Source organism: Limanda limanda, chromosome 3, assembly GCF_963576545.1.
Source record: "Limanda limanda chromosome 3, fLimLim1.1, whole genome shotgun sequence".
Lineage (NCBI taxonomy): Eukaryota > Metazoa > Chordata > Actinopteri > Pleuronectiformes > Pleuronectidae > Limanda > Limanda limanda.
In genome coordinates this window covers 18793744-18821550 of record NC_083638.1, presented here as the reverse complement: position 1 = coordinate 18821550, position 27807 = coordinate 18793744, and the positions used below count along the sequence as shown (strand labels likewise).

The following is a 27807-nucleotide window of genomic DNA, read 5'->3' as shown; positions in this document are numbered from 1 at the left end:
CAGGACACAACTGTGCACCGGAAAAGGTGTTGACTAGTCGGTTGTTGTCGTTGCCGCTGCCGGATTCCTACCGGGCGGTCGTGTCCGCGGTGTCACCTGAGCCTCTGGACAGGAGGAGGAGGAGACAGGAGCAGGAAGAGACAGTCGTCGGGAACAGGAGGAGACAGGAACAGGGGGACACCAGGGACAAGAGGCGACTGTAAGACACTTCCACCACTTTGTTCAGCTGACGTGCGGCTTCATTATGTCTGTGGCCGGGGACAGCGCACGACCAGAAGTGAACTAGTTTGTCTAGTTTCGTTTGACCGCTGTCGGTGTCCTACCGTTAGCTGCTAGCTGCTAGCCACTGCTGGTGCCAGGCTACCAGTAGCCTGTCAGCAGACAGACAGCAGCAGCGACGCGTTAGCATCATGAGCTAACCCTGTGTCCAGGCCAGCTAATGTTCTTCTGTGGTTAACGTCACAGAAGCAACTACATGACAGGAGGAAAGGACATTTGACGATGTGGACACGTTGTGAAGCTCAAACCTACTTTGAGACACGGTTTAGAAGCAAGGCTAACTTAGGCTAACTAAGTGCTAGGTAAATACTCACGTTATTTCCTGTTGTTGCTGCCTGTTAATAAGTCAGACTGCAGTGTCTTAGTTCCTGCAGGTGAGGTGTGCTGTGTTGTTTTTCGCACCAATATAAGCTTCATGCAAAATTATGCTGTGCTTTGTGAGGGATCTGGTCGTGGCCACTTTGCTTCTCAGTTTATAATAATAACCATACAAATAAACGTCAAATAAAGTATATCACCATTAATACTGAATGCATACATAAGCCAAGGAGAAATACTACAGAGACAAATGCAAAGGGCAGTTAGTTGCTGTTAAAGAAGAATTGTTCTGTTCCTAATGTGGACTGGGCACATAATGAATGTGCAGTGCTGGGAGAACAGAGGAACCGGGAAGCACAGCATTATTTGATGATGGCAGTGTTGTGTGTTAAAGTACCTCAGACTACAGTTCCATAATGTGATGCTGCTGTGATTTGACTCTGTGGCAGTGAGGATGTCTTTGGGTGACGAGGGCTACGTGGTCCGGATCAGAGGATTGCCCTGGTCCTGCACACAGGAAGAGGTGGCCAGCTTCATTTCTGGTGAGAAAACACACACACACACACACGACGAATGAACTGTGTAATTGTAATGATGTGTCACGATTCTTTGTGCTTTTAAATGTGTCTTAGTATTAATGTCAGTGAACATAGACGTGACATTTATATTGACATTTACCTCCATCTTACAACGCAACATCTTGTTGTTAAGCAAAGACACATAAAATGTTTCTCCACCTTTTCTGAGCTATTACATCATCTTAATGTTTCAAAGTGCTGTTGCTGTGCTTTCAGAATTTCAGGCAAATAACCTATTCTGCTTTCTACCATTCCAAATAATTAAATTAGACAGGAACCAGTTGTATTCTCTATTGTCAGATATTCCTTACTGTATAGGCACAATTTTAAGGAGATTTTAATGAGTCTATCTGATTTACAGACTGTGACATTGTTGGCAAAGTGAACGGAGTGTGTTTCACCTACTCTAAAGACGGCCGTCCCAATGGAGAGGCATTTATTGAGCTGAAAACATCTGAAGGGTTCAAGAATGCCCTCTCCAAGGACCGAAAATACATGGGACACAGATACATAGAGGGTAAGTGATATAAACAGGCATAACACACTAATGAATCAGTGAGTATTTTTCCTATTGAGTTTGTTTTTGAATAGTTTCTGCGTTATGTAATGTTAATACAAAAAACTTGGTTGCTTACATCTCATTAATTTACTTTTAGGAAAGTTTTGCTTTGTATTTGCTTTACATGCAAAGCCTTTAGTCATCATCTCTACTGATGTCACTGTACAGACTTTTCTCAGATAGTTTCATATGTGTGATGACTTCTGAATAATAATCTATTTGTTTCTATGTGTATTAGTCGTAGTTTAATTGTCCTTTGAAATGAAATGCAGTATAACATGCGTTTGTTATGCTATGTCCATCTGTCTGTGTATCTGAATTAGTGTTCAAGTCAACCCGTAGTGAAATGGGCTGGGTGCTGAAGCGTAGTGGTCCTGCTGATAGTGACAGCTGCAGTGGGTGCATGCTGAAACTTAGAGGCCTGCCCTTTGGCTGCAGCAAGGAAGAGATTGTTCAGTTCTTCTCAGGTACATGAACACTTCTAATCACTCTATTGAATTGTAATGATCTTACACACATTAATCTGAGGGACAGCGTAACCCTTGGTTACACTAGAATGAGTGTTAATGTGGACCAGGATAGGAGATTCTAGGTAAGTAGGAGCCCTGGACTTGAGAATCAAAAATGAGAATAACACAACACAATTTCTTTAAATTAACATATTTAAACACAACTGCAGGTCAAATTAGTTTGACAATAGAATACAGCATAATTTCCCCCCAAAATAATAAACAGAAATAAATAAAATAAGAAAAGTGTGCACATAAAAGTCAATTCAAAGTCTGTAAGTCCAGTCTCCACATACCTGGAATGTAAAATGCAACTAGGATCAAAATTAGACCATTTGTTTACAACTGTCCTGAATATTTTTGTAAACCCAAGTTTGTGTTTGTAGAAAAGTTACTCAAAAGTGATCCACTAGATTTACTGGCTCCTTTTAAACACTAACATGGGATTAGGAAATGTGATTGATTATGTCATGATTACTGCCAACTTTGAACTCTTCACACAGTGGATCAGCCTCAAACTAGCACACTACAACATCAACATACAGCAACACTCATGTTATCGATCTCCATGATGATGATCTAATGTACCTTATTAACAAACATCTTTCCCTGAGGTAGTTACAACATTGTATCTGCATACAAGCGTGTGTGTTTTTTTTCTTGTACTATATAGGGAAAAATGAAAATTTACACATTATCTACTCACCACTATTCCGATGGGAGGGGTTGGTGAAGTGTTTGAGTCCACAAAACACTTTAGGAGTCTCAGGGGTAAACAGTGTTCCAGCCAAAGTGACATCTTCTTCAGAAATAATAAAACAACAGAAAAAACACATAACATGCCTCCATACTGCTCTTCCATGTTTTAAGCCTAAAAGTCGGGCGTAGCGATGTAGACGTGCACCCTGTAATTGGTGAGAGTGTCAGCGGTTTTCCTGTGTGTCCGTGGGAAACGTGAACGCGCCTCTGCGGAGGCTTTCGGTTGACATTTAGGCTGAAAACATGGTGTAAACGATACCGTTTTGAGTTGAACATGAATGTCAGGGCTTCCGGACACTTGGATCAAACCACACAACCAGTATGGAGGCATTTTCATTTTTTTTCTCTGTTTTTTTCTGTCTGAAGAATGGGTCCCGTTTCTCTTCAATTGTATTCGATTTTGGCTGCAACAATGTTTACCCCTGAGAAAAGAGTTTTGTGGACTCGAACACTTCACCCACCCCTCTATCGGCATAGTGTCGAGTGGATAGAGTCAATTTTCATTTTTCAGTGAACTGTCCCTTTAAGTGTAGTCGTACTTGGGATGACTAACTTGTCCTTGTAAAGAACTGTCACTGTGCTGTTTACCACAATAGTGTTAACACATTGCTTAGCTCTTTTTTTCTTATATGAACTACAAGTCATGTTTCAGTGTTAAATAATAGTTAAAAGTAAAAATAAAAGTATCGGCTGGGCTGGTTTGAGGGAGAAAGTCCTTTGACACTGATCTGGGGTCAGTACTGTGACTTCTTACTGGCAGCCTCTTTATAACATGATAAACTACAATAAATATGTATTCATTTATTGTTCATATTTTATGTATCACATTCACTCAGCATTAATATACAGTATTAGAAAAAGTGTCTGAATCCATTATAATACTGAGTCCTACCCTGACTCCAGATCAGTATTTGTTTTTTTCCCTTGCTGGACAATTCCTCTGAGATGCCCCTTTCTAATGCAGACTTATGAGATGCCACAGTCGTTGTTTAATTCTGTCATGATGTATATTAAATCGTATAGCTACAGTGATGCAGTGGGTGTTGTTCTATATCAGTCTACCTACCCACGTATGTATTTATGTGTGCTTGGGTTGAAGGGTTGACAATCGTGCCAAATGGGATTACTCTGCCAGTGGACTACCTGGGGAGGAGCACAGGGGAAGCCTTCGTGCAGTTTGCCTCAAAGGAGATAGCAGAAAAGGCTCTGGGGAAACACAAGGAAAGAATAGGGCACAGGTGGGACAGATGGGAAAGGGACGGGCTGGACTGGGTTGGGCTTCTACTGTAGTACATAATGGGTTGTCATTTTAGAATCATTATGCTATTAATGGGATTTGGTTCTGTTATGGGTGAATGATAAGCATGGGTTGGTGTGCTAAAATAATTCTTACAATAAAACTGTCAATGAATTGGGTGGGACATGTAATATTAATTAAATGCTAATGGTTTGGTCTAATGGGTTAATGTGTTGTAATTATGGTGACATGCTGAAAATTGGGATGCAAGTTCATATATCTAATCTTTGAGTTAAAGGTGGTTTGATTGTTAAATGCCATAGACAGTTTAACAGGCTGTCATTTAAGAGCTGGCACTATTGTGTTTAAGCAACATTTGGGTATATTCGATCATTTTACTTCCTTTACAGTGTTTCATAAATAATATCTGATATTCTGAAAGAGGGGAATACGTTTTAAAGTCTAGCAGAGAACAGTCAATAAACCCTCCACCAGTTAAGCATCAGATTATTTCTGCTGTGGTAAATAATTAAAATGACCAGTGGAACACCTAAAAAGCCCAGTAAGGATTTCTTTAACTGTAAGTAACAAGAGGTGAGGTTGGTGTAGACATCAAGTTCAGCCCTAAACCCAGCTACTGATGAGATTTTGTTGAGGTAGTTCTGTCATGCAGACTCGGATCTCCAGGTTAGAACAACTTAGACCACTAGTTAGAAGTTTTTTGTGTGTGTCACTCTGTAAATTATATCTCTTAATTTACACAATAACAATTAACCTCTAAACCCTCCTCCAAACGGGCCTCCTATTTTACAGGTATATAGAGCTTTTTAAGAGCAGTGGTCATGAGATCAGATCTTTCTTTGAGCTGCCCGGGCGGGGGATGGGAGGCCAGAGACGAGGACCCTATGATAGACCCATGATGGGGGGCCCACGCGGAGGGTTTTTTGGACCGGGGCTTGGCCGTGGTGGGACTCAGATGAACACCATGAGGAACGGAGGAGGCTATGGAGGAGGTAGGCACCTTTTTTGATTTGTGCATTAAGTGTAATTGATGAGTAGACTAACTAATAGTACAGGAAAAGTTAAATGGGAAGTCGCAGAAAGCGATATTAAACCATTTTAATTCCCCTCAGCCTATGTTTTTTTTTTTGGTTTCGGTATTGCTGTTAAACATTAAAAAAAATCATCTCAAAATGAAATTCAGTGTCAACCTTGAACCTAAATAGCAGATAGTTCAATCCATGGATATTAGATTTTTTTAAGTAAATAAGCCTATAATAAAATTTTATTTTCTTATGAAGGAAGGTTTTAAATACATAATACAATATATAAAACAGTACAATCAGTATGCAGCAACAAGTTAACATAAACACCATGGAGCCACTTGAGGGTGGCCTCTGCTTTGCTGGTACAGCTGTTGATAAATCAGTTCATGGGCCCATAAACATCATCATTATTTCCATTTTTTAGCCTACAGAAGTTTGACCATCCACTGACCCCTGCTTCAGATGCGTTAGATTTTCTATGAATGTTAAATTGACACGTGAAGCCTTTCTTTGTTCGTCTGTGCCGGTGTCTGTGTCCAGGTTACAGCGGCTTTGACAATTACAACGGTTTCGACAACTACTGGTTTGGCGACATGTTTGATGAGCCTGTGAGAGGAGAGAGGGGCGGAAGAGGTAAAGTCCAGAATCTGTTTACATAGAGACTGGCAGTCAGCCTGATACTGATTTCCTGTTTGAAAACCTTTAGTTTATACACACAGGTTCACATTTTTCCCAATAACCCATTTAAAAAAAAAAATCTGTTATTTCACATGTTTTCCCTTTGAAGTTTATTCAACACTTACACATTTTTAAGTTTGTAAAACAGTGCTTTCTGACTATCTTGGTGTGTCGTTTCCACAACTAAAAGACAACCTCTAAGAAATGAAGATTTTACACTAAATATGAGAATATAAAGAACTGTAAAATGTATAACCACAGTCCGTTTCATTAATATCCACTGTTTGTGTTTCACTTCTTGAGTAAATGGGTCAGATTTCTCCTTTCTTGTATATCTATGGAGACATCATGGTTTTGGTTCTGATGTACGACTGTACTGACCTGTGTGTCTGTTTGTTTGGTCTCAGGGACGGGAGGCCACAGTTATAGTGGTCAAGATAATGGTGGCTCAGGCTTTCACAGCGGCCATTTTGTTCATATGAGGGGTCTACCTTTCCGTGCCACAGAGGGAGACCTCGCTATGGTAAGAACACACACAGAGACCAGTTACTTCAATTATCTCTCTCAAACACTTTCATACAGCGGAAGTTTATTTGCAGGTAGAAGAAGCTCTTACATTTCATTTGCTTAAGTCTATTTAAAGTTTTTTTTTTCTTGCCTGTAGCAGGCAGTGATATTAGTTGTAAAGTTGTTTTGTAAATGATCTCAGGTTTTTGAAGATGTTACACAATTTTTTTTTAAATGGTACCACTGTCGCAGGGAGGAGTGGCGTTTCCTCCTGCAGCAAGGAAGCTTATTGTCTCAAAAAGGTCATTTGTCATCAGTTTTCTGCGACTTACTTAGATTCAGGATGCATTAACCTCATTAATTATGATAATAAGATTTATTGTTATATTGGGCTTGAAACGACTGATTCTCAAACTGAATTCAATTCTTTGTGCCATTTAAAATGTTGAAAATGTAACTTTTTGAACCCTCTTTCTGTTTTCCTGTTTCTGTTGTATTCATGGTGTATAGTGTAAGACAGGAACTTCAATAAACACTAAATGTTGGCAGTCCTGAAAAAAAACCTTTGAGACAGATGTACACGATTTGTTTGTCTGTCTGTTCATGTGGATGTGTGTGTGTGTGTCTGTCCGTCTCTCTTCATGTAGTTCTTCTCTCCTTTGAATCCACTGAGGGTTCACATCGATGTGGCTCCTAACGGCAAGTCGACTGGAGAGGCAGATGTGGAGTTTCGCTCCCACGAAGATGCTGTGGCAGCCATGTCCAAAGACAAGAACCACATGCGTATGTCCTCCATTTTCCTCTTCAGCGTGTCTGCTCTCTTGTTGGCCCTGGTGATACCACACTTTTTCATTACATTATGCAATGTTCATGACATAGAATGACTTGCTGACCAATAGCTGAGTGGCTCTGTGGTATCTACTGAAGCGGAATAACAACAAAAACATGAAAGCTCATCTGATAATCTGCCAGGATATTACTTGGCTCTGAGTCGGGCAGGTTGTAATGTTGGAATTCCTTTTTATGATGGCACATTGCTAACATAAAGTAAACACACAATCAAACTATGTAAGTTCACAAGTATCTCAACAATATTTGAGATATTGCAGATGATACATGAAATAGTAACCATGTGTAATTTAATTTACACAAAACAAAAATTCAGGTTCCTCAAGCCTAATTCACACCACACAATATCCTATTTGCTGTTTGGCAAATTGGCAACAAAAGCCTCCGATTGGCACTTGATCGCTGGGTGTGAATTCTTCAGAGACACAATTAGACAACCTGCTGGAAATCTAACGGGTCTGTGACAACTGAGGCCAACTCCAGCCCACCAGGTTAGATGGGGTAAAGGTGCTGAAGGTATTCATCAGGGAAAATCAAGCATTAGCCTTGGTGTGAGGGAACCGGTGCAGCTTTTATTAACTGCATCTGGCTCAGTTCGTTTCCTCTTGGTGTGGGACAGGGTCAGACAGAAAAATGCAGCCCTCTTTTATCAGTATTCTTTACAACTGATGTCCACAGACACGCCTCATCTCCTCCGACCTCATCTGTCATTCTGTGTGCAGGATGACATAGACGAGCAGGGGGATCAGTCTGAAAGTCATGTAGTATGAAACCAGCTCTAATGGGCTGAATGATGAACTGATGTTTTCTCCACAGAGCATCGCTACGTCGAGCTGTTTCTCAACTCAACCTCCAGCGGAGCAGCTGAGATGAGTGAGTTTAAATTTTTGCGATTTAAAGTTTGATCACCATTGTCAAATTAACTTTTTACAGTCCAATGAGCTTTTCTTGTCTTGAAACAATTTGCATCCTTTATAGACTGACCCATCCTTTCCCACCTCTTTCAGGTCGTGGCGGGGGGGGTTACTACAGTAACTCAGGAGGGGGTGGAGGCTCACGGAGCAGCGGGCTGCGAGGTGGTTACTGATGAAGTCGTCCCTCTTCTGATCCATCCTGGCGTTTGTTTCACATCTCTTCAGCCCACATTTACTCAGTTCAAGTTTCTAAGCAGGAATACTGATACAATCACTAGTTAATTTTGTTCAAGCTACTGTGGGGTTCAAGTATAACTTCACCTTCACTACAAACATAGCAAATGTGACTTTAACAAGCTATTATTATCATACTATTATCTCACCATTCCTAAAAGCACATGAAGAACAAATCATCTTGTAGCTGTTGCTGGTGCTGAACATGAAGGATGGTTATTTCTAAAAAAAAAAGTTTAATTGGATATTGTTTTATAGTTTTTCATAGTAATAATAACCAGTTTTTGAATTGGATTGAAAAGGCAGAAACTAAATGTTTGAGTTTTTCAACATTTTATTGAGATGCACTCTAATGTATATTGTTCCACATCTCACTTGTTGTTAAGAGATGTAAATCAGTGCTGACTCAGGATCATGGAGGAGACATGCATTCGGTGTGATAGAAATAAGTTTGTGAATATCGCTGCACTGTTAGAACGGATCATGGTCACTTGATGACACTTTTAGGTGATTGATGGTCTTTAAGAGGCCAAGCAGGGAAAAGCAAAGTCAAAAACAAGCAGCTGTAGGTAAAACTTTCCTTATTATAAAAGCACTTTTAAAACATTTTTATTCCAGTAAAAGCTTCTTTTCAACATAATAATTAACCATTGTCTCCACCTGATTTCACACCAGCTTTCCTGCTTTGAAAAGTTAGATAAATGTGAGCTATTGTGTTATTTTTAAGAATATTTTCAGTTCATTAAATAATTAAACTAAGTTGAATATTATATTCTGCTCTCAAAGAGTGGAAGTGAAATAAAGGTTCTTTATTTGAGCTGTAAGATGCTTGTGCAGCTGTTGTACATTTTGCCTAATACATTTTATATTTAATTCTCCGCGTGTCTCCCTGACTGACATGTTATTGTATAAACATCAAGTTTTTAAAAACTCTGCTTATGAGGTGTGTAATGAAGAAATGAAACAAATGAGACTTGACTGATTTAAGCTGGACAACAGTAGCTAAATGTTTAACAGTGGGAAATTCCCCTCCATTGAAATGACAGTAACCAACACAAATCATCACAATATCTTGATTTAATCTGAATCTGATGTAGTCAAGGCAACATACTGTTGGCACTAGAGCTGACATTAAAGTGGCAGGATTTAGAAAGCTAAAGGGCCACGGTGATAATCAACACTATGTATACACAACATACAGTCGTATTAACACTGTACAAGTCCCACTGAAAGCTGGGAGATTTGGAAGAGCAATGCTGCGCTCAGTGTTTCAGCCCCAAAGACTTCAGGAGCATTTCCTTTTTATGATTACATGATCAAATGTGAAATGATTTATAAATATTTTTGACAAGAAAAACATTTGAAACTGAAATCAACCCATGTCTGTTTTATCTCATGGCAATGAATACTTACTGTTCTTTAAAAAAATGTGCAGGTTGTAAACATCGTGTAAGGGTACAAAACGAGAATGTGCATTGGAAACTCATAAACTGCCACAAACACAGTCATCAGCTTCACAACGTGTCACAATCTTTCAATCCTGATTTAAGATAAAGAAAACATTGTGTAGAATTTCAGACTTGACTTCTCAGGAATGGAGCAACAGTCAAATATGGTTCTTCCACAACAGATAACATCTAAACTCAGGTTAACAGGGTAAACTCAAAACAAGTTCCCTGGACTCATGAGTATAAAACAGAATTAATTATAAATACATTAAAATTAATCTATCTATATTACAAGTAATATATATGATTGGAAAGTGTTCAAACATACTTTGTGGCTTTGTCTTCACTAACATCATCATTGGTTCAAAGAGACAGTTGTAGAGACTGACTGATTAAATCAGTTACTAAGTATGTGGTGAAGACATCTGTTGCTACGCTTGGTCCTTTAGGCAGAATCCATTAGTTTGTCAAACAGTGACATTTGCCTTTAATGGAGACTGCTTGCCTGGCTAGTATAAGCTAGTGTTGCTACAGTTACAGGGCAAATTTTGGCAACATGTAGATAATATTCATTGCATTTAAACAGGCACAATTAGCACAGCAAACTGTGTTTAAAAAAAAACAAACATCTTTTAGTTCCTTTGAAAAGGTGTTAATGGGGAACTAGTCTGGTTCTGGCAGCAACAGAGCGAATGAATGTTCCTGGAACTCGTGTCTCATTACACACTGAACATTTATGAGGTTGCAGGTGTCAGACAAAAACACACTGAGGCCCTTGATGATGGCAGAAACAAAATATAATCACGATGCTTTCTGAAACAACTGCACTTAAAACATTGAAAACAAAATAATTTAAGTCATTTTGTGGCACAGTTCAGATTTGAACTTGAGTGAATATAACCAGTTAAAAGTTGTATTTAACCCGGCAGGTTGATTCAGTCTGTTGTGTCAGTGTTAACGCTGCGTCACGATTTGTGTCACTTCTCAAATAAAGGTGATCTGGAGTCAGATTCAACAGTAACAAGGCCACCGTACGGTGGGTATATAAATTATATATAATCTCATGTAATTGGCTGCTTGATGCGTGTAATAAAACATGTGATTGAAGGTTTGGCTGAGAAAAACATCTGCATTAAGCTGCAGCTGTGCTCATCACTGCAGTTTCACTATCAGTTCAATGTGAGGTAATTTTTTTTTTATCATCCCGCCAGTTAGAGCATTTCTTTTAATAGGTTTGAACTTTGTTATATTGTTTTGAGTTTGCTGTCATGTGACCTTTTCATGCTCCCTAAGCAAAACTAGTGCAAGACTTGGACTGAGTCAAAGGCAATTTATACTTTCCTGATCATTGATTTTAAATTTACAGTAAATTAATGGTTTAATCTGTAAAACACTTATATTTAGTAGAACTGAAGTGACAGAGGCGTGTCATGATTGTTTATGATTCTGAAGCAGACGCTTCTATTTCCAGCTTGTCAGTTCTCCAGTGAGCTGTCTTTGCCTAAATAGTGAATTGATAGAATATTTGACCCAGCAGATAGTGTGCGGACAAAGTAGTGAGTCAGGCCTGAGAGATAAACAACTTTGAGGTGACTGTGTCTTTGAGATTCTTCCTTCTTCAACATGTTAGAAGACTGATCAATTGTCCTTCACATTCATGCACAGGGTCCGTTCCTAGCAGCAAACACTGTTCAGGTCAGTGGGGGGGGGGTCTTACAGGAGGAGGACTGGAGTGTGTCAGCTCTGATAGATGGAAACAGTCCCGGCAGCAGCGTGGGGCGCCCTCACGTAGGATTGGAGGAGCAACGCTGGAGGAGGAGGGCGTGGCAGGTGTCACACACTCTGACTGGTTTTGGTGAGGCAGGCAGAGGAAGCTCGTTGTCAGAGCAACTGTTGCAGAAAATCTCCCCACAGTTCCTACAGTGGTGCTGCAGACAGAGAACAAGTGAGAAACACTGAACAGAAATACTACTGCTTTGTGTTTTGTGTTATTGCAAATATATATTATCTGTCAAGTTAATCAAATTTACTCACTTGTACATGCATTATTAACATCCTGCTTTTCAAGCTTGACACACACAAGTCAAGAGGCATCTAGCTTGGGATCTCACTTAGCAGGGGAATGTGGACTTCAATGTAAAACCCCCATTAGATTACTGTCTTAGTCCCATAGATCTAAGCCTGAGGATTTTCCCTGGAAACTAAAATCACAGCCTTATGTGTCAGTTTGCATCCATGTCTGTTCAAACTCAGAAGCAGTTAAGACTGAAAGAATTCAATAAAAGGTTTTAAGTTTATTTTGTCAAGCATATCCATTATTGAGTTATGGCCAAAATATATGTTATGAGGTCACAGAGACCTTTGGCTTCCAAAATCTACTCAGGTCAATCTTCAATTCAGTTATTGACCCAGATGTTAAAGAATTCCTTCTGGGCACGGCTGATAAATCACATTCACAAAATGTGTGCACTGGTGACCTCTGACCACCCAAATCTTATCGGTTAAGCTTGAGTTTGAGTGAATCTTTCGGACAAATTTGACGAGATTTCTGGGTTAAAGACTGTGGATCGCGGCCTTAGCAACCAACATCGGCCTTCAGATATATTCAACAGTAGCTGTGACTGAACAGAAATAGTAAAACACACCTTTCTTCTTGAAATGGAAAACTCCTTTTCACAGAGTTTGCAGTGGCTGGCTTCCTTGTCCTTCAGCCACACCTGACCCCCCTGAAACAACACACACATGTCAAACCTCAACACAACAAAATAAGCTGACGCTCTCTGAATAGTATCTTATCAAACACTCAAGATCTTGCTGAGTGAGGAGGTTTAGATTCAGGATGTTTTTTCTCTTTAACTAAAGCTGCCTTACCTGAAGAGCTTTGTTGGCTTCTTTGATGTCCTCAATCTTCAGTTTGGATCTGATGATGAAGATAATCAAACAGTGCAGCTTGTTGTGAACAATAGTTTAAAAGGGATCATTTTTATTCTTAAGGAAACATGAAAACCAACATGGAACTGAGCATTTCAAATCTAACTCTGGACATTAAAATTATAGTCTGTCTGTTTAAAAAAAACACAACTCAAGACCTATCTTTTTAGTTTGGTTTTTAAATTAATTTTAATTATTTATCTCTATATATTTATACATCTTAAGCTATATCCTTGTATTTTATTTATTTATTCAATGATTTACTGACTTCATTACTTTCTCAGAATTGTTTGCACTTCAGTGCTTTTGTTTCCTCAATGTCTTGCTCGGTGTCATTTATTGCCTTTATTCTGTTAAGCACTTTGTGTCTACGTTGTTTAGATAAAAAGAGGATTTGTAATTTGATCATTACGTACTCGCTGAGTTTGGAGCCTAACTCCTCCAGAGCTCGTTCTTGGTCTTCACAGATGGTATTGAGCTGAATGTTTTCATCCTGGAGACGATGGAATTCCTGGAGAAATAATAAAACATAAACGAGAGAAGACATGCATCACACACGATAATATTATACACTTGGTATGTTTCTTTCTCCCTCTCTCTTTACCTTTTTTAGTCCGTTGATCTGCAGCGCTTCTGTGCTGAGCTCAGCCACCGACTCTCTCTCTCTGTCCAGATCATTTTGTAACGTTTGTCTCCACTCCCTCTCGATCTTCAGGTCGGTCTCCAGCTGCTGGCTACAGACACACCACAAAAATACACATGCGACGCCAACAAGAGTGAGGAGGACAAACAGAGACAGGGAGATAAATGGAAGCAGATTATGAGTTTACACACAGATTTATATTTGTATCAAATGTTGGTCTTGGTTTTTCAAATCACAAGCAACAACTAAAGGGAAGACTTCTAGTGTTAAGGGAGACGTGCAACATGAATTAGGGCCATGACAAGTTTCAGTTCTAAAAACATTACCAGCTGATTTAACACGCTGCACATGTTGTCTAGGCGTTAAATGTTGATGTCTGTGTAAGCATGAGTCTACCAGTTAGTCTGTCTTTGAGGGTATATTCCTTACAGTTGTCGCTCTCTGTGTTCGATCTGTCGCTGCAGGCTGTCGGCTTTGTTGGCGAAGTCCAGCTTGAAGCGTCGGGTTCCCTCCTCGGCCGACGTGCGGTGCCTCTCAGCCTCCTGTAATCTGCACCATTATAACCAGGGACAAACTCAGGACCAAGGAGAGAGAAAACTGGAGGGGTTGAAGGAGCGATGGATGAGGGTAAATGGAGAAGTTTGGGGTGAAGGACGGCATTGTAATTTGCACTGTTACAACACCGGAGTCAAATTTAAGAGTGCAGGGATGAGAGGCAAACTATGAGCTCAGTGACGAATACAAAGGGGTAATGAGCCCAATATAAAGACATATGATAAAAACAATGATAAATCGACTTGAGGCAACTGAATGGACAAGAAACAAAGAGAATAACTAACTGATTGCAGCATCTTTGAGCACTGCAGGGGAAAATTTAGACTTTTGCAATCATACTTTCAACCAACTGCTTTTGATTGAGAAAAATATGCTGATTACATTGTTTTTCCCCCAACAGAGGGAGGAAGCTTATTTCATAGCAAATGTTTGAGGGCATATGAGGATTTAAGTTGAGTTTTACTATAGGTTTTTTGAGATCCACTTTAAAAATTGCAAAAAATATCATCCACACCAATTTCCAAACATCAAACTTTATTTGTCATGGTGGTAAAAGACAGTAGTTGTGAGTTTTCACCGGCTGTACAGAGTTTTTATTCTTCTACAAACTGAGATGAGTTGCAGTACTATGAACATAGGTAGGATGATTACGTCCTGATATATCACAAAAGTCAATAAATATGCCGAGACGAGACTGAACAACACATTCAGGGTCCCTTTGACAGAGGCTCCAGAGGTTTACAGCTTGAGTAACTAGCTTCACACTGGGCTCGGCTGTCTGTTCTGCAGAAACAAAGCACGTGAAGCTGCTGGTTCCACTGAGCATCTACAAACTGTGACACCATCTCACAAGGTTTTCTGTTTAGGGGGAATCTTCAGTGAGACAAAGAGCAAGAAAGAGATAGTCTGTGTCTGATATCACTCCATTGTAATTTACACTCTGCAATTTAATTTGAATGTTCACACTGTAGTGTGAACTGTACACTTATAATATCTTTCAAATCTCATCAACCGAAATGATCTTAAATGTTCCACACCAGTGATGACACAAAATGACTCAAACTGCTGCTAGTTTACTTACCATTGAGTAAACTATTGGGTGTGTGTTAAAACGGGAAATGTGAGTGAATGAGGGAGTGATTTCAGGCACAGTGGGGTTGTCACTGTCAGTCAGAAGCAGGTCGGGAGATGCAACACATGCAGAGCAAACCAACAACAAACCAGCGACTGACTGTGACAAAAGGGCAGTAGAGACACTAGGGTTATAGGTTATAAGATGGTTTTCATTTCACCACTCTCGCTTCAACCTAAACATTGTCGTCTGCAGTAAGGTCAAAACGGTTCCATCTGCAAAGCACAGTCGCAGTTACTAACAAATCTCAGCAGAGCCAACATGGATGCCACTACAGGTTAAGGGAAGATCTGAAAAGTAGTAGGAAAACACCAGTTCACTCCTTTAACTTCTATACGGTCCCTACTGTAAACACTACCGTGACTCGACTCTGTCAACCAGCAGCTCTGAGGATCCAGGATAAAACCACTCAATAGTTGTGATATGAGCGGGTCAGCTCACTGTTATTTATTCTGACTCAGTGTGAACAACAACAACAACAACGACTCCTCTTAAATTACAATTCAAAGCCCAAACCATCTGTTATCTTACTGTTAGTGATACTGCATATAGACTGACTACTGGAAGAAAGCCCATCATGTGTGTGTATGTGTGTGTATGCATGCCTGAGCACGTCAGTTGATAGATAAAGTAGTATGTTTATTTTAAAAAGTTTTCTTTCAGTTTCTATTAAAGTGTAACTGAGGTAATAATCAGATACTTACTGTATCTGACTCTGAGGAAAGACTAGTCTGTCCTCATTTAGCACAAACCCAGCTGCTAAAGTCGTGTGAATGCAATTTAACTAAAGAAAGATCATGAAACATATTGTGGTGGTCTCGACACGTCCTGGCATTCTGCATTGACGAAAAAGGACCAAAACAATGTGTTCCAGTTTCATCTGATTCTGTCGCTGCACTCAAGCCACAAAACCATCTGAATAGCATGTGCAAAACCCAGGAATGTCCCTTTCTTTAGGTCTTCAAGTCCATGTATTAGTTGAGTCAAAAAGCAATTGTGTGTCCTTGCGTGCGTGTCTGTCCTCAGAAGGAGATGTCCTTGACTAGCTCGTACTGATGCTCCGTGTCTGTGCTGGCACACTGAACAAATGACATAGCAAGCGTCCTGGTCTGACTTAGCAGGTCATTATCACTGCACAGAGGAGCATGGATGGAAATAAGGGAAATAAAAGAAAAATGGAAGTTTCCAGGGAGCAAAATGGAAGGATGATTGGATTGATGGTATAAAAGAGCCAAAGGGGAGGGAGGCAAGAAGGAGAAAAAGGAAGGAAGGAGGGAAGGAAGGAAGGAAGGAAGAAAGGATGTCAATACATCAGTATTTTTGGCCCCGGTTACACTGAACACTTTGAGAAGCTTTTAACATCACGAGCACGACAGGAAGTGCAAATGAAAGGCATCAAAACACCAGAATCTGGTTTCAGGCTGCCGGGTTCACTCTGCGATAAGATTTCTGCAGTTTGGATATATTTGCTCTTACAGTGAGTGTATGAGTAATGATAAGAGGTGGGGAGGGGAAGCACAGAAAGGTAATGAGGTCGTATAAATGAACACGACTACAGTCTTTAGGTGAATTGTGCAGAAAGCTATACCATCAACAAAAGAGAAGTTTGATCTCTAACGTCAACATGTTCAATTCAAAGAGGGGAATTTATTTCTTATTAGATGCCATGGTGAATAATTTGATTTCAAATAGTTGCTCTAATCACAACATTTTTAACTTCATCAGACTCTTTTCAATTGCTACAACACAAAACTCGCACTGGAAATCACAAGTGTAACCAGGGTCTCTGTACTTCAAGCCTACATAAACCTTTAGAGCAGCAAAAGACATTCACAGCCAATCACAAAGAGGATGGAACAGATTTAAACCAATGGGAGAGGGGAGGGATGGACAGTGTTGACTGTGAGACGATGGGAGTGAGGGTGATCATAAAGTATCAATGAAACGGCAGATTTTAAAATGACTGATGCAGAGATTGAACATGAAAATATCTGGAGCGCATCTTATCAGACAAGATTAATTAAGAACTTAAGGGATTCCACAGTGAAGCTACAACTCAGACACGTCTCTTGTAATTGATGTAGTTAGTAGGCTAAGGCGAAGGCCTAACAACAGCTACATTCATTTGTTTCCTTGACTCATAGAAATGTATTACATTTTTGCTATTCTTGCCCATCTATCTACACACAATAACCAAAAAGGACCAAGTTAAAATAGGATTTTAAACACATAAAATCCTTACAATTGAAAAGGGTTTGAATTCTTTCTGAATCCATTGTAAGTACCAGTTAATGATTAAGTGTTAATGGTAGCAGCTCAAAGTCTCCACTAACAGGGACCAGCTCTGCTAACATCACAAGGAATGAATGCCTGAGACAAACCTAAGAAATCTGGTATTTCACATAACAAAGACCAGATACTTGATGACTGTAGCTACTGTTTAAACTACCATCTACAAAATACGTCACAATAGACAATGTTGGTTTCAGCTCAGCAGCTGAAACTCTTACCAATCACATCCAACATTGCAATGTCAGTTAAAAACCTGAATGAAGTCACTTTGAGTGGGTTTGTACTGTCCCTGGGAGAGATATGGGGCGTGCAGGACACACAGCAAATAAATAAGCCTGATAGAATGCCTCCTAACTTCAGTCTGACCACCAGTGATGGACCAGAAGGCTCAAATACTTTTCCCCATGTTTTTCCCAATTCTCTTCCGCATATCTGTGTAGATAAACTATGCATAACTCTTATTAATATGCATTATTCAAAACCATTTAAGATAGTCATGGGTTAAGATGTCATTGTCAATGCAGTTAAAAGGGTTTCAAGATCATCGAACTTTCCGGAAGGGCTTTTGTGGATTTTCAGATAAATAAAAAAAAAACTGTGGGTCAAAGAACAGAGAGCGTGGTTCAGGCAGCTGAATGTAATGAGGAGACACGTGGGACAGAGAGGGTTTCCTGTTTCAATTAGTGTGTGGGCTCTCACCTTTGCTCCAGCTGCTTCATGGTGGCAGTGATCTGATTGGTCTTCTCCTCCAGGCGGCTGATAATATCGTTCTTTATCTGCATCTCCTCATCGGAAGACTAAGAAATAAAGAGTTACTGGCTGTCATTAATGTAGTAGTAAAAAAGATTACAATATTTCTTCTTCATTCATTAATCTTACAGTTGATATGAAGTTGGGTGCGAGTGTGTGCTTGTGTGTGTACCTGCATCTTCTGGTACATTTCTACATTGATGGATTTGACCTCATCCAGTTGATGTCTCAGTCCAATCAGTGTGTCCTGTTGGTTGAAAGCAAAGGTCATAGCTGTGTTTTGGCCCAGTTCTGGCTGCACTGTTCACATTGTCATGCTTCTGATATTTCTAGATTTCTACAGCAGTTAAACAGAAGTGATATTACTTCTGATTTATCTTTGATTTTGTAATGCTTCCCTTTCTTTCACGTTTCATTCATGAATTCACTTAATTATCCCAGGAAGACTGATCTCAGCACTGAGAATTACTTTTGGAGGTTAGTTGTAATTTATATTTCGTGCAGAAATAATAAGCAAGCTGAAATAAAAATAGGTCAAACTTCATGTAGCAACACAAAACATGAACACACCCCCAGTGATAAAGATGCAGACATTATTTCCCAGTCTGACAGCTGCTGAAATGCACCTGCTGATATTGTTTAAATGATCCCAGCAGCTTCCCTGAAAAAGTCATGATGAAGCCATGATGGCATCATCTGTATGTCACAGCTTGGCTACAAATGTCAGCTGGGGGTGTTTAAGGTACAGAGTTCACAGAGTTGGTGGTTAGAGGCCTGTCACTGGTGGCAGTACCAGAGAGGCAGCCTCAGCCTCACGTGCCCACAGGTCTGCCATGGTTGTACGTTATTGGATCATGTTTTGTGATTGTATTCAGTTGGTCACTCGTAAACGGAGGAAAGTCAAACCTGTTTTTCGTGAATATCTTTCTCCAGAAGTTTCATGGCCAGCTCCATTTCCTGTTTCATTGACACCTGGACTACTAACTCATTCTCCACGTCCTATAAAAATATGACAAAATAACATAAATGCTGATTATTACACAGTCAGGATGTACAGCACATGTTTTTTTTAATTACAGAGCAGCTGTAGTGTGACCTGTCTGAGCTGACACTCCTCCTTCAGCTGTCTCTGAGCCTCGTTGAACATCTCATCCAAACCCTGACGAGACTGTTTGTAAGTGTCTCTCTCCAATGACACATCACCTTGGGTCACCTAGAAAAACAACATGTACAAGGTTTTTATCTACGGGTTATAAATTTCCCTATTTTTGCAAAATCTGTACAAAAACAGCACGTACGTACGTGCGTGCGTGCGTGTGTGCGTGCGTGTGTGCGTGCGTGCGTGCGTGCGTGCGTGTACCTCTAGATGTTGTTGTGCCTTCAGCACAATGAGGCTGTTCTCACTCCTCAGCTGCTGGTTCTCTTCCTGCAGTTTGATGATGTTATTTTTGGCTATGGCTAACTGCACATACATACATGAAGAGACATATAACGATTGTAGAAAATTAATAATGCCAGTAACAACACACATATATATACATATATGTATATATATATTATAATAATGTATATATATTATAATAATCTTTGCCTGACTAGTTTAACATAGTTAGAGCACTGTAGTAATGAAGTAAGTATGGCACGGAAAAAAAGTTTGAATATTGATTGTCTTGCTCTGTACATAAACACTTGTTTTAGATTTAATACTTAACAGCTGATTTTACAGTTTCCTCTTTCATCTCCACTCTAATATACAGAAATGCTGAGTGTCAGTCTTGCCTCTTCTATGAGTTTAGTGTTGGACTTTTCCATATTGTCCACTCTGCCCTGGAGACCACCGACTGTGGAGCTAGACGTACAAATACACAGAAAAAAGATCAACAGTTATTATAATTAAACTCATTTCAAGTCTCAAAGAGTTTATTGTTCTATAATTGATATAGTAGTTGTGGTACAATTTACAGCTGAGGTGTTAAAATTGTTTAAAATCATTCGCAGGTTCCATGGACCAAACTGTCTTAAGACAAACTGACAGAGCTGAATTTGTCTTTAAATGATACAGTGCCATAGTTAGCTTCAGGAGTTTAGCTTCATTGCATCTCCAAATTTGAAGGCAGCAGATTAGCTTCATTTAAACCAGTTTCCAGTTTTGTGAGAGGTGGAATATTAGAAAGACATAAATGTGACTTACATCATCTGTGTTTTACTGAATCTCTCAAAACAACCAGACTGGTTTCAAATGAATGTTACCAGATCTATTTCACCATGTTATCAGCTTTTCAGTCCTCTACCTTTATTTCAAAGCATCATAACATAACTCACACATTAAGACATTCTACAGAGGTAAAGTCAAATGTGAGGAGGAAAAAAGGAAACAATGTCATGTTACAGTATCAAACACACTCCATTTCATCTCCATGAATTCTGGAGGCAGCTCTGTTTTCAATAAACAAATGTCTTACTTGAGTTGTCGATTCAGTTCCTCTACATAGTTCTTCTGATCCAAGATGGATGAAATCTGGCTATTCCTGTTGTCATGGAAACAGACATAAAATAAGATTTCTGCATCAAACTTATTAGGGGGGCTCGGTGTATTAAATGAACCGGAGAGACAATGACTGATCTTACCTCTCCTCACTCCTGTAATCATCAATGTCGTTTTTCAAGTACATGGAGAAATCAATCACCCCGACCTATAAAACAAATACATAAAACATGAGTAAAAGCTTGGCTGTTATCTTTCACTGAGGAAGGAAACCTCTACTGAGGGTGGGAGTGTTTGCACAACTACTGATCTCGTGAATTGCGTCATTGGGAACCTAGCTGCTGTAACCCACCAAAAAAAACATAGAAATGAGGTATGTTTGTTGTTTTTCACAGTTTTCACACAAGACAGTGATGTCAAACAGATCATATGTTATCAGCCACTTTAAATCCTAATAATAGTTTATCAATGTAAGCTTAAAGGTGTACATTTTCAGTGAGCCACACTCACATGGAGAAACCACCATTATTAAATCCGTAAAAAGATCTAAGCATCATGAAAAGAGAAAATGATGCATATCAGCTGTATATTTATAAACTTTGTCCAGAGGGTGTATGCAGATTAAGACCATATTTTAATGTTCTATGTAAATGTATTTTTCGAGTCAAATGGCCAAATATGGTTTCAGAAAAGTGGTCACCTGAGAGTCCAGGTCCTCGCCTTTGACACAAAGGTTGGCATCGATGACGTTCAGGCCCACCAGCAGGCCAACAATCACTGCTCCCTCCTCCTCCAGCATCAGTGCTGAATTCTCATAGTAATCACTGCGGAGGAAGATACACTAGGTTATAATAAACACACAGTTTCTATAATCAAAGTTCGTTCTCAAAATACAACATGTATATTTTACAAAACAAGTCGAATGTACCTATTGACATACACCGGTAGTCACCAACCTTTTTGAGCCCAAGATCACTTTTTAATTCCACACGTTAACCGAGATTTAGCACCCTGATATCATCCAAAAATAACCACTTAGGAGGGTCATATTTATAATTTTTTGCAATTTCTGTTAAAGGCTGAATGTACAATAAATAAATATACACAAAGAAAGGCAGTTTTGCAACTTTATCTATTAAATGCACAATATTCAAAAATGTTTTTACATAAAGTCTTCGATTTGACTATGGCCACAAATATGATTATTTCCTTGTATGAAAGTAGTCCCTAGCACTCAAATAAATACCAGTAATACACAGTATGAAGCCGTGCATCTTCCGCCCTTGCAAATATTTCAAAATAAAGCCCCTTTTTTAATCAAGGCAATGGATTCCATCAACAGAAACGCTGGAGTGCTTTTATTTTGAAAAGGCATACAGAAAGTGTTGCAACCATTTGTTTGTGACATAAATTCATCACATAAACATTAAAACTCAGGTGAAAGATAATTTTCTCGGTTTATTCTGCAGTGAACCACAATGTTTATCTGTTTATGACACAAATGTATTTACAACACTTTCCGAACCCGTTTCAAAGTAAAAGCACTACAGTGTTTCACTTTCTGAATCCACTCATTTCCTCCAACGGAGCTTTGATTGTTATCGACAGTCTGAAAGATGCTCAACCTTATACCATAGAGTCCTGACATTTAGTTTATGCATAAATGGACTTGTTCTTGAAGGAAATGCAGGAGATAAACCAGCAGCTCCGCCGCCAGTAGTGGACACAGCGCATGTGAAAAACAACCGACACACAGCTGATCTGCGAGTTGGGTTGGCGACCACTGCCATACACCTTGATTGTGTATTTGTTATGTGTGTGTACCTGAGGACGTCTTTTCTGGTGATTAGGAGTCGCAGATAGTCAGCCAACCGTTTCTGCATGAGGGCCAGACGCAGCCACGCCCTGGCCCTTCCTAGAGGAGTCCTGGGTGACAACACACACACACAAACATTAATTGTAAGGTTGTTTTTCTTGGAAGGCGCCGCAGGGTTTAGGCTTGTGGTAGTTGGGACATATTTGCTTTATTTTTTTTTTCGGTTTCTCATAACTCGAGCCAGAACAACATATTCATTTAATCACATTTTTAACAATAACCTTTTCAACAGATTCCTTCCCCCTGACCTCAGCATTTAATGCTATCTACAGTTGTGTGGGCTCATCCAATTCAACTCTGACTCAGGGAGTGATTTTATTCCATAGCCTTCTCCTAGAGAATAACTGCAGTTCAGGAAAAGTCTGCACTGTCTTGTAACTAACCTTTGGGCCCATACTTATTTTTGAAAAACGCTGCTCTGTGTCTGTGACACAGCTAAGGGTCTGACTCAGCACCAGTAAAGGAAACCGACACAGTTCTTCATCTGGAACAACACAACTGTTCCCCATTTTACTGGATCCGACGAGACCTGAATATTACTCACTTGATTCTCGTGAAAGCTCTGCTATACAGCGACAGATGACTGGTTAACAAAGTAAAGCATGAAATGTAAATCATGTGCATGAATGCAAGAGCCTGCTTACTACAGCCGCTGGATGACAGCTTGAATATTAACATATGATGCACCAGCAGGGTTTCTGATGTTGCTATGTTGACATACCAGGAACATTAGACATTAGCGACACACTTATGTGTTCTTGTTAGTCATTGTCACAGCAGTAATACGATACACAAGGTGGCAAATGGTAAATACAGAACTGCAACATTACAGATACTGATTTTAAAATTGTCTTTTCCCCAAAACTGGCAATATAATGAGTGTTAATACTGACTTTTCTTGTAACAGCTTGGGGAAATGCATGTACACAGGTTTCTACGAAGAGCTCAAGACTAAGAGGAATAGTGAGGCAGCTGCGAGGGGAAAGGTGAAGTGAAAATAAGTGGCACTCAGGTACTTCCCTAATCTGGTTCTCATGTTGCACATGCGCATGGGAGGAGTATGTGCAGATGCTTTGGCTCATGTTCTTCCACCGGGATGTTGTACGTATGTGAGAATAGCACAGTGATGTATTCCTTACTTTAGTCCAGGCAGGTCTCGTACAGAGGCTGAAATCTCTGCTGCTTCCGGACACAGTTTCTCCACCAGCTCCAGAGGACCCCACAGGGACTTGTTAAAGCCCAGAAAGGATTTCTTCACTGGAGACAGGAGAGACGGAGAGGAAGAGTCAAATACCTGAGGAAGGCACATGCACGCACGTTTCTGCTGCTTGCACGTGAAATATGAATAGCAACGGGGGTAGCACACATAAACAGACCAACACAGCACCCACACCTGACACCATTTAAAGCAGCCTCTCTCCTTCTTACCCTTGAGGCCATGTTTGAGACAGTGCTCCATGACAACAAAGAACTGCTGCAGGGGCGGGTAGTCTGAGTCCAGTGTGCGTCCAAAGCTCAGAGCCGACTCGATCAGACCTTTAATGCTCAGCTTGGCCATGTTCAGCAGGTTGGCTCGCTCCATGGTCATGGGGTCTCGCAGGGCTTCAGGAGAAGAACACAAACACATGAATTAAACATAGAACAGACACAGTCTTACTATAGGGAGGCTTAATGAATATAATGCAAATGCAGCAAAGGGAAACTCCACACCACACATCAATGTACATTTACATTTCTGTGTGAGGTCAGTGCAGTTGAGCAGAGCTACAGACAAAAGAAGAAACAGATCGCAAATTGTAATCACCTTTCTGAAGCTGGACATTAATTAGCCTTTGAATAACAAATTCAACACTCAGTAGCTACATTCTTCTAACATTTCTGTTAGAACTGTTGAGATAACAAAATTACAAAACTGGGCCTGACAGTAACAAATCCAGTCTGTCGATAGTATAACTACAATAAACTGCTCCTACACCTGACAAAAGAAAATGCTAAAACTCCTTTTTTTGAAAATGGTCCTCTGCACTCCAGCAGTCCACCCACACAGAGCTATCTGTTTTTAGATTGTCTCCTCAGGACGTTGGTGGTGTGGACAAAATGAATGACAGATCAACTTTCCTGTTAATTTTGTAGCACTGGTTAGGTTGGAACGACTTGTTATTGTTATTAGTTCTGTGACGTCATATAGTCCCAGTTAAAGTTCCACACAGTTTCAACCTGATCCAAGGTGAAGTCCAAAATCACTCACTACTCACTATATAATCCACAGTGTAGAACGCCTAAGTGAGGAGGAATAGTTAATTATTGATTTCGGACATAACCCAGGTCTAATCAGCCAGAGAGATCTAGGTGTTCAGATGCTTTTACACCTTCCATTAGAGAAAACCTCCCAGGTCAGAGGTTAATGTACAGACAAACAACAGAAGGGCACAGACAAAATGTCCTGGAGGAAGCCAGCGAATCAAGAGAAGATGTTTTGGGAGATGCACGACTGCCAGGTGTCCCTGGGCAAAGAGTCCGGAGGATTCAGTGGAAAAAACAATAACACAACAACTTCAAGCAACCGTAAAACTGACTTTGTGATCAAGGATTTAATGTAACTCAATTCCTGTCTCTGTTATGAAAGCAGTCAGACACTAAGCATGTCTATGAGCGTTTAAGGGCTAATGAATTATAAAATGATCACGAAGGTCAAAAACATGCTAACAGCACAGCGATGCAGTGTGAAAGAACATGTCAACATCATGTTCTCTAAGTAAAAAACAAGCTTCACATTGTCTTCCTCTGTATTTGCACCAATGCAGCAGCATGTGATGCTTCAGGGAGAGAAGTTGTGTGAAACAACAGCAGCAGTCTGCTAACAGACGAGGATGCACCATGACACCATGACAGCAGAGCTCATCCATTGAGAATCAATGGTCCACACACAGACAGTGGTGAGGTTCTGTGAGATGATCACACAGACAGTGGGTTGGTCACAACTGTGCTGCATTGATCTGCTGACTAGTGAATAGTGAGTATGCTGTGTAGATCGACTGGTCAGGGTGAGATACATGAAACAATCAGTAACTAGGTGTCATCAGATCTGTTATTATTAACCAGGGACCATCACACACACACACACACACACACACACACGTCCCCAGATGGCTGCTCTACCTTGTGCGGCCCACTCCCCGGGCAGAGAGGCTCTGTGCTCGGAGACTTTGGGCAGGACGTGCATGCTGCCTGAGATGGTCTCAGACGCTTTTCTGGCCAAAGCGAAGATCGGAGCCTGCCATCTTCCTTCTCCTCCTCCTCTTATCACTGTGCTGCCACTGGTAGCTTTGTCCGCGGCGGCAGCAGCAGCGCTCTTCTCCTCCTGCAGCCGGAGGATCCCGAACACCTGAGTCTTCTCCTTGGAGCTGTCCGCCTCAGACAGAGCCAGGTCCTGCTCGGCGGACGACGCCATGGTCCCGGTCCTCCTCGGACAAGTAGCTGAACGCGGGGGCCGAGTGTGAGACCACACCGGTAGACTGACGCTTGGCTAACCGAGCTGTCTTGGGCGTACGACTCTAGCGGGCCACCATTAGCACGATAGTACCAGTGAGAGCCCCGCCGGCCGGAGCGGTGACAGGTCTGGATGTCGTGTTTAGAAACGAGCCGTCGTGTCACTCGGGCTCAGCAGATACAGCGGGCGGTGGTGGAGCTCAGCCCCGGGGGACACAGCGCAGGCAGCCGCTGCTCGGAGGACGGCCCCTCTCCGGACATAGTGGCGGGCCGGAGGTTTGTTTACAGCCGGCGGAGATCAGCGGTGCTCGGCTGCTGCTGCTCACCGTCCCGCTGCACTCTCCGGAGGGAGGGGCGGGGTCTCAACGCTCAAAGGACACAAAGGAAAACTACGTAATGGTTCCACGGCCCTGCTCGGGACCTGCTGCCCCCTGCTGGTGGAAGTCAGAACAACACCTGGCTTCAGAGAATCACAGGCAGAATCGGTTCGAAGGAATCTGACTCCGGTTTTATATTGATCTCACTGCGCAGCTTATAACTCGAGAAATAAGTGAAAGAGTGGTACAAAAATAATTAAAATGATCGATGGGATGTGGAAATAAAGTAGGAGAGAATGCAGTTTCCACACTTATTCGTCCACACAGATAAAGCTATAGCATTTCCCACACACCCGTTTACAGACTTATGAAGGTCTGTGGAATGCCCCACCTACATCGATAAGATTTGCTAATTCTGTAGAATCATTCAATATCCCTTTAAGAACGCAGCTGTTTATGCACTTCACTAGACTCTGTGTTGTTATTGTGTATGTGTCTGGTTTTGTCTGTTTTTTTATATCCGTATGATGTAACGCTGTTTTTTAAACTGGCCTTGTAAAGCACTTTGTGACTGTTGTCTGTGAAAAGTAAATACACTTACGTGATCACTTACTTACATACTCAATTGTCAATAGACAATTTTCTCTATACATGAGCAACATGCTGTTCCTCACTCCTTAATATCACAAATTAATCTCTTCTGGAAAAGGAAAAACAAGTAATTTAAGTCGAAATAAAAGTGGTGGTAGCAGTATTAGTATTATTATATAATTGTTTTACTCCTCCACAAAGCATACAATGAGTCTATATATAAGTCCCCAAGCATTTATAAACATTTAAAAGATGATTTCAAACACATTTGCTATATCAGGTCGTAATATCATCTTTACACAGATACGATTATTCATTCAAATGGCAACAATCCACTTACTTTGGCTGTAGGCTAACCGCTCCATGCTCTCACTATGAGTGATGCCCCAGCGGTGAAGACTCTGAGGGGAGTACATGATGGGTGGGATTTCCACACGCTTCTGCTGAGCTGGACAGGGATGTCTGGAACAGAACAGACAATGGAGACAGCAAAGAGAGTGAGACTGCATAAGACTCATCATCGTTGGTAAACAAATGTGTGAGACATGCAAACTCTTTTCTTTTTAAAGACCAGAATGTCATTGTAGAGCACATACCTCCACCAAGACCCAACAGTTTCCTTATGAAATCACTCTTTAAAACACTAGATCCAGACTTTTACTTGGAGCTGCTCCAAATTGCACACACATAAATATCAGTCCCCTAAACATAAACGTTTTTTCCGTTATGATCCCTGAATTATTTTTTGAAAAATCAATGAAAATGTTGTAAAATTCTCCCTTAAAGAAAAAAAAAAAGTTAATGGTTCTTCCTTGGGACGTGCCCCACCAC

At 40.6% G+C, this 27807-nt stretch overlaps 2 protein-coding genes across 3 annotated transcripts; one reads left to right on the top strand and one right to left on the bottom strand.

The window, feature by feature from the left end:
- Window positions 1-51: 51 nt before the first annotated feature.
- hnrnph3 (heterogeneous nuclear ribonucleoprotein H3 (2H9)) lies at window positions 52-11026 on the top strand. Its single transcript, XM_061067812.1, has 11 exons — window positions 52-199; window positions 1047-1139; window positions 1537-1692; window positions 2058-2201; window positions 4102-4240; window positions 5053-5252; window positions 5826-5918; window positions 6371-6486; window positions 7118-7253; window positions 8136-8192; window positions 8327-11026. Exons 2-11 carry the CDS (start codon window positions 1052-1054, stop codon window positions 8404-8406), a joined length of 1209 nt encoding a protein of 402 aa, XP_060923795.1. The 5' UTR covers window positions 52-199; window positions 1047-1051; the 3' UTR covers window positions 8407-11026.
- Window positions 8784-26402, bottom strand: rufy2 (RUN and FYVE domain containing 2). Of its 2 annotated transcripts, XM_061067810.1 has the most exons (19): window positions 25739-26402; window positions 24008-24181; window positions 23719-23836; window positions 22528-22629; window positions 21404-21527; window positions 20847-20911; window positions 20681-20746; window positions 19998-20067; window positions 19579-19680; window positions 19315-19431; window positions 19125-19217; window positions 18391-18465; window positions 18168-18265; window positions 13919-14038; window positions 13451-13580; window positions 13263-13357; window positions 12787-12835; window positions 12561-12641; window positions 8784-11843 (listed from the first exon to the last, which is right to left on the bottom strand). In XM_061067810.1, the coding sequence occupies exons 1-19, from the start codon at window positions 26028-26030 to the stop codon at window positions 11700-11702; spliced, it is 2115 nt and encodes a 704-aa protein (XP_060923793.1). In that variant the 5' UTR covers window positions 26031-26402; the 3' UTR covers window positions 8784-11699. The 2 variants fall into 2 exon arrangements, with proteins under 2 accessions (XP_060923793.1, XP_060923794.1); XM_061067811.1 differs by lacking the exons at window positions 8784-11843; window positions 12561-12641; window positions 12787-12835; ... (1 more) ...; window positions 13451-13580; window positions 13919-14038 and adding an exon at window positions 14562-16307.
- Window positions 26403-27807: the final 1405 nt, after the last annotated feature.